The sequence below is a fragment of the Megascapheus bottae genome, chromosome 25 (genome assembly GCF_031878675.1).
Source record: "Megascapheus bottae isolate mThoBot1 chromosome 25, mThoBot2.hap1, whole genome shotgun sequence".
Taxonomy (NCBI): Eukaryota; Metazoa; Chordata; class Mammalia; order Rodentia; family Geomyidae; genus Megascapheus; species Megascapheus bottae.
The window spans coordinates 2,430,819-2,442,833 of record NC_143533.1 but is presented as its reverse complement, the minus strand read 5'-3'; the positions used below and the strand labels follow the sequence as shown (position 1 = coordinate 2,442,833).

At 47.8% G+C, this 12,015-nt stretch overlaps 1 protein-coding gene across 7 annotated transcripts in view; it reads right to left on the bottom strand.

The window, feature by feature from the left end:
- Positions 1-894: 894 nt before the first annotated feature.
- The window catches only part of Tnrc6a (trinucleotide repeat containing adaptor 6A), an 80,099-nt gene continuing 68,978 nt past the window's right edge, over positions 895-12,015 (bottom strand). For all 7 annotated transcript variants that reach the window (XM_090357857.1, XM_090357861.1, XM_090357860.1 and 4 more), the window contains 12 exons: positions 11,766-11,903; positions 11,244-11,372; positions 10,721-10,798; positions 10,307-10,517; positions 9,236-9,367; positions 7,964-8,122; positions 6,805-6,945; positions 5,622-5,729; positions 5,243-5,464; positions 4,237-4,307; positions 3,793-3,932; positions 895-3,030 (listed from right to left, as the gene is read on the bottom strand). In XM_090357857.1, coding sequence (XP_090213983.1) covers positions 2,655-3,030; positions 3,793-3,932; positions 4,237-4,307; positions 5,243-5,464; positions 5,622-5,729; positions 6,805-6,945; positions 7,964-8,122; positions 9,236-9,367; positions 10,307-10,517; positions 10,721-10,798; positions 11,244-11,372; positions 11,766-11,903 — 1,905 coding nt within the window. In that variant the 3' untranslated portion in view covers positions 895-2,654. The remainder of the gene's footprint in view (positions 3,031-3,792; positions 3,933-4,236; positions 4,308-5,242; positions 5,465-5,621; positions 5,730-6,804; positions 6,946-7,963; positions 8,123-9,235; positions 9,368-10,306; positions 10,518-10,720; positions 10,799-11,243; positions 11,373-11,765; positions 11,904-12,015) is intronic.

Genomic DNA, 12,015 nt, shown 5'->3' with positions numbered 1-12,015 from the left:
TGATTCCCCCTGCCCCCCAAAAAGTTATAATGTACAGACAAGGCAGAAATCAAAACAACATACATTTTTTTTTCTTAAATGAAACACTTTATTTCCACATTAACAAGCGCAAAAAAAAAAAACCCAAAACAAAAACAAAACAAAAAAAAACCCTCAAAAAAACAAAGAACTCCCAAACACTTTTGAACAATACAATGAACGTCGTTACGAAGTCAGTTATCTACTACTCAAAGCCCCATAAGGCCAATCAGCGTTAACGCTCACACATCTCCAGACGTGGTTTTTCAAAGCTACCTTTGGTTTTTGGAAAAACCAGTATGGGAATCAATATACACCAAATGCATTGAACAACAGCTGCTTAGATTAAAAGTGTCGGACAACATCAGCTTACCCCTGGCAAGTCAGAGCAGGATTTAAAGTCATACACTGAAATACATACACAGGTTTTGGCCCCAGAGCTCCCGTGGGAAGGAGCAGGGAGGGGGGGCCTGAGGGGAGAAGAAAAGGCCAGTCCAGGCTGTGGCGAGAGCGTTTCTCACTGGGTGACAGAGGTATGAGTGAACACTAGTACACTGTCAAGTCATGAAGCTTCATGGTCCATGGTCTCCCGCTGAGGCTGGAGATGGGCACAAGCGGTGGGAGGGTGAAGTCACAGCAAAGCTTTGAGCCACGAGATCCCAAAGGCGCTCAAAGAGGGCAGGAAGGAGCAAGCTACAGTTTTCCGTTGTTCTCACATTATTTCAGGGTGAAAGTACGGATGAGTTCAGAGACAAATGTTCAAATATTTGCTTTAGATTTGTAAGCAGTTGCTCTATGAGAACCCTCATACATAGCAACTTTGAAACCTTTTGTTAGAAAAAAGAGCCTACAAATAAACTCACAAAGAAGAGACAATTCATGGTGAGCAGCCAAAAAGTCATGGTTTATTATATCTGAAGAGATTTCATAATTCAAACACAACCAAACTGTACATTTTACAATCACATTCTATTTGTAAACAGTTAAAAGCCACTGACTTCTCCTGCCTCGTAGGACAGTAATAGTTAAGAATCAAGGCAATGAATGATGGCAAACTGGATCTGTAAAAGTTTTACCCTTGTTTAGTCCTGTCTTTGACTAAGCAAGCATTAGAATACCATTTGTGGGCCAAAAAAAAAAAAAAGGGCGGGAGAGGGGACTTAAAAATGGTGTAACTCGTTAGTTTGCAACAACATTTAAAATTCTCTTTATACAACAAACAACAGCTGTAAGCCCAATAACTTGGATACAGTATGCATAGTTACTGATTTCAGCTTTAAGGTACAACAGTTAAACGTTAACACAGTCACAAGAGGGCAGAAACAGAGCCACTTGATGGGGTCACAAAAAAAAAATGATCACCTATTATTAGCAAACCATCATCACTCACTAATAAAAAGACAGCGTCTGAAAGCAGAATGCCAAACTCCAGCTTTAAGCAGTTGTTTTTTGTGTGTGTGTTTTTTTTTCTTTTTTCTTTTTGGCAGAGAAAAAATTCTTTAACAGAGCAATACGTAATATCAGTGCTAAAAGTTGGGTGGTTTTTTTTTTTCCTATAAGAAACTACAAGGAAAAAAAATTTTTTTTTATATATATATATATATATATTTATTTTTTTTTAACTGGGGAACTGGTTTTCCTGAGAACCATGCTCTTTGATTTAGGACAGGAATAGAAAACAAAAGAACATGGCCAAATGCTGCTCCTTTTTTTTTTTTTCTTTTTTTTTTTTTTCCCAGAGATAGAAAGCATCTTTTAAATCATCCTCCATTTTTTTTTTGTCTTTAAAAATTTTTTTAAATGATGGAAGAGTAAACATTTTTTTTTCTCAAAAAACAAACAAAAAAAAAATCTGTAAACAAGAAGGGCCCACGGCAGGAACCTTCAAAACAAAATGGAAAAGCCTATTCAAAGTGCAGGGCCCAGCCTGGGAGGCAGGAGGGCTGCGAGTCACAGCTGTGGCCACAGTTTTTCAAACTGCAGAGTGAAATTCTTTAGTTTTACAACATGAAAGGAAGGAGAAAAAAAAAAACAACAAACCCCAAAACACGGGTGCAATTCTTTCATCACTAACGCTACGTCAGCATCCGCACTTGATCTCGGAAAGTCCACGACACCATGGAAGGTAGGCAGACGTCAAGGCATGGTGGAGCGCGCACTCCGGACGTCCTCGAGTAAACACGTACACCCGAACCCGCCCCTCGCCACAGAGGACGCCGCTCGGTGCAAAGGTAAAAGCTCATACATTATCAGCCCGAAAATGGTTTAGCAAAAAAAAAAAAAAAAAAAAAAAAAAAGAAGGAAGAAGAGAATGAGGGAGAGGCGAAGTGAGGGGGGGAGTCCCTAAAAAATGGAGAGAAAGAATCCAAAGGCTAAACATGATGAATGCACACACGTGAGCTCACGCCACGCGGTCTAGCGTGTATGGCGCTATTTGGGAGTGTAAATAGATACCTTTCACATTATAATATTGGCCTGCATGATTCAAGTATTCAAACTGATATGTGTTGGGGAAATCAAAGTGGAAAATGTGCAGAAAGTAGCTGTCCCCACAGTGGCCCGTGGCTGCGGGCGGCGAGCCCACTTAGTGCCCCTTTCTTTCGCATCTTGAGGTCGCGGACCGAGTGCACGCCCGCTCACATGGACTCTCCACCCCCGCCCAGGTGGTCAACAGAAAGAAAAGCGTTGATGGGGGATGGGCTGCTGATTCCCCGGGGGTCGCTGCTGCTCGGAGGTGCCCACAGGCTGGTGGCGTAGTGCGGGGTCCCCCAGAGGGAAGTGCCATGAAGGTCTCCGCAGTTGGCTCCCGACAGGGCAGCACCGTTCCAGTGATTGAGGTCGGTCCGGCTGGAGAACGCGTGGGAGCAGTCGAGCGAGCCCAGCCGGCTCTGGCTGGACCCGAGCGACTGCCAGCCGGGAGAAGGGGTCAGAGACTGACTTTGTGCAAAGAAACGACTGATCTCCTCTTCACTGGCAAACTCAGCAAGAATAGTAGTGTTCCCCAGTACACACCTACAGGGGAAGCAGACCTGTGTGAGGACCCCCGCGCGCTCAGAGGAGCGGAGGGCAGTGGAGTGGAAGCCCTCTCAGGAGCACACTCTGGGGTGGGGGTCAGCCTGCCCCCCTGCAGGGCATGGAAGGGGTTTCCCAGAGTCTTCAACCATGTTTGAAGCCGGGTATCAGTGCCTACAATCCTAGCTACAGGGAGAGGGCGGGCTGTGGCTGGAGGCCAGCTCCAGAAAAGTCTGCGAACCTCCACACGAGTGGAGGGAGCTGGACATCCCCACACGGGCCTGGCGTGATGGAAAGCGTGAAGCACGCGGTCGGCAGGCTAGCCACGTGCTGGGAAAGAAATGAGACGCTAGGGCTGCGAGTGTGGCTCAGTGGTAGAGTGCTTGCCTAGCATGCAAGAAGCCCTGGGTTCGAGTCCTCAGTATCACATATACAGAAAAGGCAGAAGTGATGCTGTGGCTCAGGTGGTAGAGCACTAGCCTTGGGCAAAAGAAGCTCAAGGATGGTGCCCAAGCCCTGAGTTCAAGCCCCGGGACAAGAAAGAGAGAGGGGGAGGGAGAGAGAGAAGGGAGGGAGGGGGGGAGGGAGGGAAGAAGGAAGAAAGGAAGGGAGGAGACCCTATCTCAAAAATAGACAGCGCAAAAAAAGGGGTGGCGGGGCTCAGCAGGAGGGCCCTGAGCGTCAGGTTCAAAATCCAGTGCTTACAGACAGAGAGAAAAACAGAAAGCACCCCCGCCCCACCACATCCGGAGCAGCACTTACATGTGCAGAGACTTTTGTGCCTTCACTACCTCTTCTTTTGAACTGTAGCGGACCAGAGCATTTCCGTGGGGGAGGTTCAGGTGGAATGTTATCAGCGGGCCATGCTGCATGCACAGGGTTCGCAGAGTTGAGCCATCGATCTAGGAGTGCAAGGCAGGGCAAGGGTGAGCACCTGGCGGCACACCTCTCTCCTCCCACCTAGCCAGCCTGGGGCCTCTAGTGGTTTTTTTCCGCTTCACCTGGAGGACAGGGCCTTGACCTTCCAGGGCTTTCAGCAAGGGGGCAGTGGCTAGGCGAGTGGAAAGGGCAGGCCGGGTTCCCGCCTGGGCTCTGGGAATGCAGCCTGGGTCCACCCTGAACAACACGGTCTCATGCACAGGGATGAGGACAAGCAGCTCTGCCCACCCCACCACACCCCTCCCCAATCAGAGTCCGGCCCCTCACCTGAGGTGTAAGGTTTTTCAGAACAAGCCAATTTGTTATTCTCCCTGAGCTGCTCTCACCCCAGCTGGAACCTGGAGGAAAAGAAACAGGATCAGCCTGCCAGAATGGTGGCTGAGGGACCCCCCTGCCGCCCCCAGCCCTGGCCAGGAACCAGCAATACGTGCCGGCACCTGTACCCAGGCAGTGGCTCAGGAGAGCCATGCGAGCCCACCCCCTGCAGCAGCTTTTCACTTTCGAGACTACCAGAGCTGACCAAGCCCTGGCAGGCTTTACTACATGTGCACCATCTTCCCTGTGCAGCTTTGAGGACGAGGGGTTTACCATCACTTTCCTGTGTGTGCTGGTCCTGGGAGGACTTCAACTCAGGGGCTGCGTGCTGTCCCTGAGCCTGTCTGTGCTCAGGGCCAGCACTCTACCCCTAGGCTATGCTCCCAGCACTAGCACCTTTTCTGAGTAGTCCTGCCAGGGCTGGCTTCCACCCACAGCCCTCAGATCTCAGCCTCCTGCACAGCTGAGTTAGGAGCACAGGCACGAGCTGCCAGCACCCGGCTTCCCCACTACTTCTAACTAGGAGTCACCACCTTTCCTTCCTCCTTGACCCAAGGAAGCCCTTCTCCTCCCAGAAAAGGAACTTTGAAACATGCCCAGGACCCCTCCGCTCACAAGTGTGACACTGCGGCCCTCTAGGATTCATAGCTTTAATAGTGAAAGTCACTGCAACTATTTCTGTTGAAATGGACAGTTCAAGCCACCACTCAAATAAGCCCCGGTGCTCTCCAAGCCTGTCCCACTAGGTGATGGCTGCTGGCCACATGGCAGTCTGCTACACAAGCACAAAATAAGGAATCTTCATTCCTTTAGCTTTAGCATTCACTGTTGGGTCTATGTGTAAAATGTGAAGCCCCGCAGAGATGTGGTCACTGCCAAAGACAACAATGCACAGCTGATCTGTTTAGGTTCAGCACCCACAGCAAATAAAGACTGCTCCCGGGGTCTTCTCTCCTACCTGGGGTGTATCTGGCGTCAGAATTTCCCCATCCTCCTCCTACACGAAGGGGAGAGTTATCCCACGTAGACAAGGGTGGCTTCTGACCAGTCAGTCCCGGAGGCGGGCGGGACGGAGCAGTGATGTTTTTAGGTGGCAGAGGGACCTTCCACAGCTCATGAGCCAGAGATGTGTTTGTAACTGAACCAGGAGACCACGTCAATTTGGAATCACTATTTCTGGCTACTCAAAAGAGAAGGGAAAACAAAGATAGAGGGGGAGAGAATATGAAGACAGGTTTTTAAACAAGGGCAGCATCCACTGCCCATAAAGAGCCAATCCAACAAAAAAGGAGGGCTGCAGCGCTTTCCACCTCCCAGGAGGAGGCAGGGGAGCCCACCTGAAGTGCTTTGTGCTGTACTGCTGAGGGGAACGTTGTAGTTGGAGGCACGAATGGATGACCAGGCACTAGTTGAAGGCAGCGTGGTGTTCAAGGATGAGGATGACCCTGCCAGGAAGAAGAGGCCAGTGAGCGCCGTGGGGACACCATGCAAGCATCAGCACTGCACCCAGGGAAATCAGACGAACATCATTCTACACAGCACAGCCTCCTGGCTTTCCGAGGCTGCCTTGGCTCAGAGCAGCCATCTCCTCTCGCTCCCTGTTCTCACGTGGCTGAGAGCACATGCTCACGCAGGGAGAAGCATGAGCTTCCTTCAGAGTGGAAGGAAGGCTGCGCTCACTGCTCCCTCCTCTGACCACAGGACTGCGGGCACGTGCCCCATGGGAGCCAGGCCCGATAGGACGCTGCACCCCAACATCCCCAAGCCTAGTCTTTCTCCTCATTTTGAACCTGCTGGGCCACCAACTGGTTACTACAACATTCTCCCAGCCTCTCCCTGGACTCACCACCACCCCATGACACCTTTCCAGCCACTGGTGTAAATCGGCCCTATCACCTCCCTCCTCAGACCCTCCTGTAACTGAAGGAGAGGCCTCCTCCACTCACTACCATGCTGTGAGGCTTTGTGACGCCACTATTTTCTGCAGAAGGTACAGTTTTAACCACCTCCACTCCACCTCAGAATGCACACTCTATTTTCTCACTCTCACAGTAAAATGCTGGCCACCTATTATATTACAGAAAAAATGGTCAGTTACTGTTGCTATTCCAAAAATTGTGCTCACTTACATTTCTTTCAGTGAAAAACCATGGACAGGATACGCGTAATTGAAGACAGAAAACGGCCACATGCCTTAGCTAAGGGGGGGGGGCTTACTAGAGAACCCATTAGACAGCCAGCATTTATCCCCAAAGTGATCCTGGCTCCAGTCTCTCAGTAAAGACAGCCTGTGGTCCCTGCAGAGGAAGGCACAGGATAGCACAAAGCCCCCAGGAACACAGAGGACAAACACCTGGCCTTTGACTCTCCCTTCTCCAACAAGTGAGACAAACCCTGAGGGTGTGAAACCACAAAGGTCACTGATGGAAAAGTTGAGAATTGCGCTTTCCTGCAGCTCAAAAGTCTCAGCCTGCCTTCGAGTCATTCGTAAAGCATGGGCTGGCTGTATCTCCCACTCACCACTGTTCCTGTCCCTGAGGTGGTCGACTTCCCGCACAGTATTAATTGAAAGATTGTTTATGACACTGCCAGGAGTGACGTAAGGGTCAGTTTCGGGGTCAATGTTTGGATAACCTTTCCATGGTTCACCAGGGCGAAATTCTGGAAGTGGAAATTTAAAATTAGTTTAAGGTTAATCATCATTTTAATATTCATTACTAAATACCGCAAACCTTTGCATTCCTAAAAGTTCTATGTAATTGTCAAATATCTTCTAATTTATATAGTAACGTCCCAAAAAGGATGGGTAATTTAGTGCAAACAATATAAAATAAGGTATTCTCCACAAATAACTTCCAGGTTTTTTACATGTGAAGTCATTCCTCTTGGTATGTGGTACTGAAGAATCAAACATGGGTCTCCGTGCCTGCCAGGCAAGCACTCTATCACTAGGCCAAACTCCCACCCCCTTGGTTTACTTATTTTTAAATGATGCTTTTAAAAAAATGATTTTATGCTGGGCAGGGAGCATGGCCTAGTAGTAGTGTGTTAGCCTAGCATGCACAAAGCCCTGGGTTCGATTCTCTCGAATCAAGTGGCAGAGTACTAGCCTTGAGCAAAAAGTGTCCAAGGACAGTGCCCAGGCTCTGAGTTCAAGGCCCAGGACTGGCAAAAAAAAAAAAAAAGATGCTTTTATGGGGCAGGCGTTGCCGGCTCAAGCCTATAATCCTAGCTACTCAGGAGCCTGAGACCTGAGGATCAAGTTTCAAAGCTAGCCTGGGCACTAAAGTCTGTGAGACTCTTATCTCCAATTAACCACCCGAAAACCAGAAGTGGCGCTGTGGCTCCAGTGGTAGAGTGCTTTTGCCTTGAGCTAAAGAGCTCAAGAATAATGCCCAGTCTGACTGACTGACTAAATAAACAAAACGTTTTCGCAGCTGGAGGGAAAAATGGCTTACGGTGTTTGATGACACCCCATCCCCACTTGCTCACATCCCACCCCAGGTGCATTCCCTGCTCACAGGAGAAGCACCAGGAACCTTTAGGCACGGTATCCGTCTGTCTTACGTTCTGTCCTCCTTACCAGGAGGGAGCTGACTAAGTCACTAGGAATCCAGAGGTGACAAACTGGAACGGAAACACAGTCTTATGTGAAAGACTATAGCTGTTACCATCTTACCTGGTGGCCAATTAACACTGCTAGAGCCATTAGGCGATTTGGCACGTGGCCAGCCATCTCCTATTGAACCCGGAGGACTGGCTGGTGAAGTACTGCTGTTCATAAAGTCATAGGGAACAAATGGAGACTCTTCCAGCCTGAAACCACTTGAAATAGCACCTGCAGAGGGAAAATGACAGTGACACATGAGAAAACACTACCTGCTGAACATGTTACATGTGGTGACCCCAGCTACTCAGGAGGTATAGGAAGGAGGATCGCAGCCTGAGTCTGGCTTTGGGCAAAAGCCAGAGACCCTATGTGAAAAATAACCTACAGCAAAAGGAACGAGGCCTAGCCTAATTGATAGAGCACTAAGCTTGAGTTCAACTGCCCTCCCCAAGATGGCTAGGAAGCTAGATATCATCCATTTATTTTAGTTTCTCAAACATAGTAGGAACACTTCTATTGGAAGTGGGCTCCCGGCTGTTCTGTCAATGATGTGCCAATGCGGAAGGGAGCTCTGTGTTCTCAGACAAACGCCAATCACTTCTAACTCTATTACATGTTAAAGGCCTAATATTTTACTTGAAAAATGTTTAAATTGTCCAAGTAGATTTCATTTCAAAGACACAAAGATCACAGCCACTGAAAAGTTGAGAATGTGAACACAGAATTACTTCCATATCATTCATGTATTTGCATTTCGTCCTAAACTGAGAACAGTGACAGTGAATTCTTTGTTGCAGTCAAGATTTAAACAAGGAATCCAGTGGGAGGACCAAGGATTGTGACAAAGAAAAACCAGTGGTGATTGCAAGTCTTGTAAGTGATAAAGAAGTATGTTCAAGGACCCAGAAACTGTGATGGACAAATAATAATCCTTTTCTTCTTGTCAGTCATTGGGCTTGAACTCAGAGCCGGTGTGCTGTCCCTGATCTTTTTTGCTCAAAACTAGGGCACTACTACTTTGAGCCACAGTACCACTTTTGGGTTTATTCTGGTGGTTACTTGGAGATTAGATGCTCATAGACTTTCCTGAGTAGCCAGCTCTTTTTTTTCCCCCCACCCCTGCCAGTCCTGGGGCTTGAACTCAGGGTCTGGGCTCTATCCAAGAGCTTCTTTTGCTCAAGGCTAGCACTCTACCACTTGAGCCACACTTCTGACTTTTCCTGTGTATGTGGTACTGAGGAAATTGAACCCAGGTCTTCAAGCATGCTAGAGGCATGCACTCCATCACCGAGCTACACTTCCAGCTGGAAGTTTAAGGGAAGGATGAAATGTAACGCGCACCATGTTTGCTGGAGTTCTGATCCAAAGATGTGTTCACAGAAATGCTGTCCACTGTCGTCCACTTCCTTAGTCTTGACTGCGGCTCTTTAATACTGTTCACGTCCATATTTACATTCAAGTTTGAGTTCAAGCCTTAGACATTAAAAAAAAAAAAACACAACTCATGAAATTTATCACGTTTTCCTTCTGATGCCACACTTCTATTTTCTAGAAATAATGTAACTGAGTTAACAGTCCTTAAATTATCATCCTGCAAATGTGGCAGGCAGGCAGCAGAGACCCCCTGCGCTTGTAGCGGAGGCCAGGACAACACTGCAGAGAGGCACTTGTGTTAGGTTATCAGAGCGCATCTCATACAGATACTCTAGAAGGTTCTGCAGTCCAGAGCTGATCATGGTACACATAGAAAAACAGTTCCTTGTTGCCTAGTCATGGGGCTTGAACTAAGAGACTTGGGCACTGTCCCTGAGCTTCTTTTTGTTCGAAACTATCACTCTGCCACTTGAGCCAGGGCATCATTTTCAGCCTTTTCTGAGAAATGAATGGGAAGTGAAAGTCTCATGGACTCTCCTGCTCAGGTTGACTTCAAAATGCAATCCTCAAATCTGTTTCCTGAGTAGCTAGGATTACAGATGTGAGCCACTGGTGCCCAACTTGAGGAAAAAAAAATTTTTTTTTTCCTTCTGGTTCTGCGGCTTGAAATCTGAACCTGGGCTATATCTGTGGGCTTCTTTTGCTCAAAGCCAACACTCTATCACGTTTTGTGGCTTTTTCTGAGGGGTTTACTAGGGAAATGAGTTTCAAGGACTTTCCTGCCTGGACTGTCTTCAAACTGCAAGCCTCAGATCTCAGTCTCAACTCAGATATCTCATATGAAGAATACATAATCACTCGTTGTTTCTAAAAGAACAATCTCTGTCCCTGAAACACATAGATGGGCTTACTGGAGGAGAGGGCGTTGATGAGTCTCTAAAGAGGAGCGACTAGAACAACCAGGAAAACTGCCAAGGCAGAGGAGAAGGGAGCACGGTGGCTCTCAGGTACTAGCCGGATGGGGTGACCAAAACTCACCTATAGGAAAGTTGCTGAAAGCGTTTATTGGTGATGGCCCTTTCTGCAGCTCTGGTGTAGTGTGGGGCATGACATTGTCGAGGAAAGACTTCATGGCTGGCTGATGGAGTGACTGCTGCTGAGATGGCGGAGTCTGTTGCTTTACCAACAGGTTTGGATCCAGCTGGCGAGACTGCTGCATCATTTGCTGCTGCATGCTGAGAGGCCGACCCTAAAAAAAGGACAACAAATTGAGGGAGTCTTTACAGATAAACACCCACGAACTTTTCCCTTCTCTGCCCACTTCCTTCTTAGCAGAAAGATAAATGATGACAGTGTGAGGGTTAAGATAATTCACAGGCAAACAGAAGACTTAACAAACAACTCTCGATGCAGTTTTGGTAAAATGCCACTTTACAGAAGGGTCTAAGGCACCTGCTGTTCTTGCTGCTGCCGGTTACCAGAAGGCACGCTTCTCTGACTCTGCGCCCTTTGCTGTTGCGCTAACAATCGCTGTGGAGGCAGAAAAGGGCAGTCAGTCCTATCTAGATGTGTTACACGCTTCAGAATGACTATAGAGAATGGATCCACAGAGCCGCAGTGATATACCCGCTGACCTGGCCTGCCTAGTATAACCTGTTCCTCTCACAGCACGGCTGCGGAACCCAGGGCCTGGCATGTTACGCAGGCACTCTAGCCACTGAGGTATACCTCCAATCCTCAATTTAAACATTCAACTCTGCAGGATCATGGTAACCCCACCACTACCCCAGACATGACTGCATGTCCTAAGATTTCTGCTCTTCTCTCAAACCCCACACCCATCCGCGGTCCTTATCTGCCTTCTGAACAGGCTATAAAGGCAGGTGTGCTACAATGATGCCTATTTTGTCTACCACAGTACAGTAACTCCCTGCCCTTCAACCTGTTCAATGAGTGAGACCATTCTTCTGCTCACCTGTAACTGGGAGATCTGAGAAAGCTGGTTTAGCTGGGAGAGCTGGTTCAGCATGGCTACCTGCTGAGGGCCAAAGAGCGGGTTCAAGCCACCGTTGTTTGGTGCATACTTCAGCAATGAAACTGGAACCTGAGGATCACAAGGACGAAGTCAACACTGCTGATGACATGACCCACACAAGCTAAACGCGCTGTGTGTCCAATTATCAACAATTCAAATAGTGGACTTCTGTCCACTGAGGGGCTGTGGTCTTTCTAACTGCCTGCCTTACTTTTACTTATTGGGAAAGTAAAAATGACAAATCTTGACAGCAAACTTTCCTTTGCTGCTGGCTTTTCTTCTTTTGAGAAGACAACAGCACTTTTTCAATCTGCAAACTCCTTGACGAGTTTTCCTTTCTTCCTACATCCTAATGTAGTATAATTTGGTACAGCTCAAGGAATCTACTATGATGATGGCGTCTGACTGATCATCACTCCAAAGTGACCAAAGCTCTTCTCTAGGGTTTGAGTGCTCGTTTACCTGAGGGGAGAGTAATGGAGGAGGCACTTGAGCACGGAGATTAGGCTGAGATGAACTAAGAGGTTGTGCTGGAGGCTGCTGCATGCCCCGGGGTTGTGCTGCTGTGTTTCCAACACCAAACATACTGGGATTGCCATTCTAGAAAGCAAGTCAAAGTAACAGGGGGACCCTTTAAGGATACATATCTCATCACCAGATCATACTACCAACTTAAAAAACAGTAACAATATGTAAGAGATCTTATTACGAA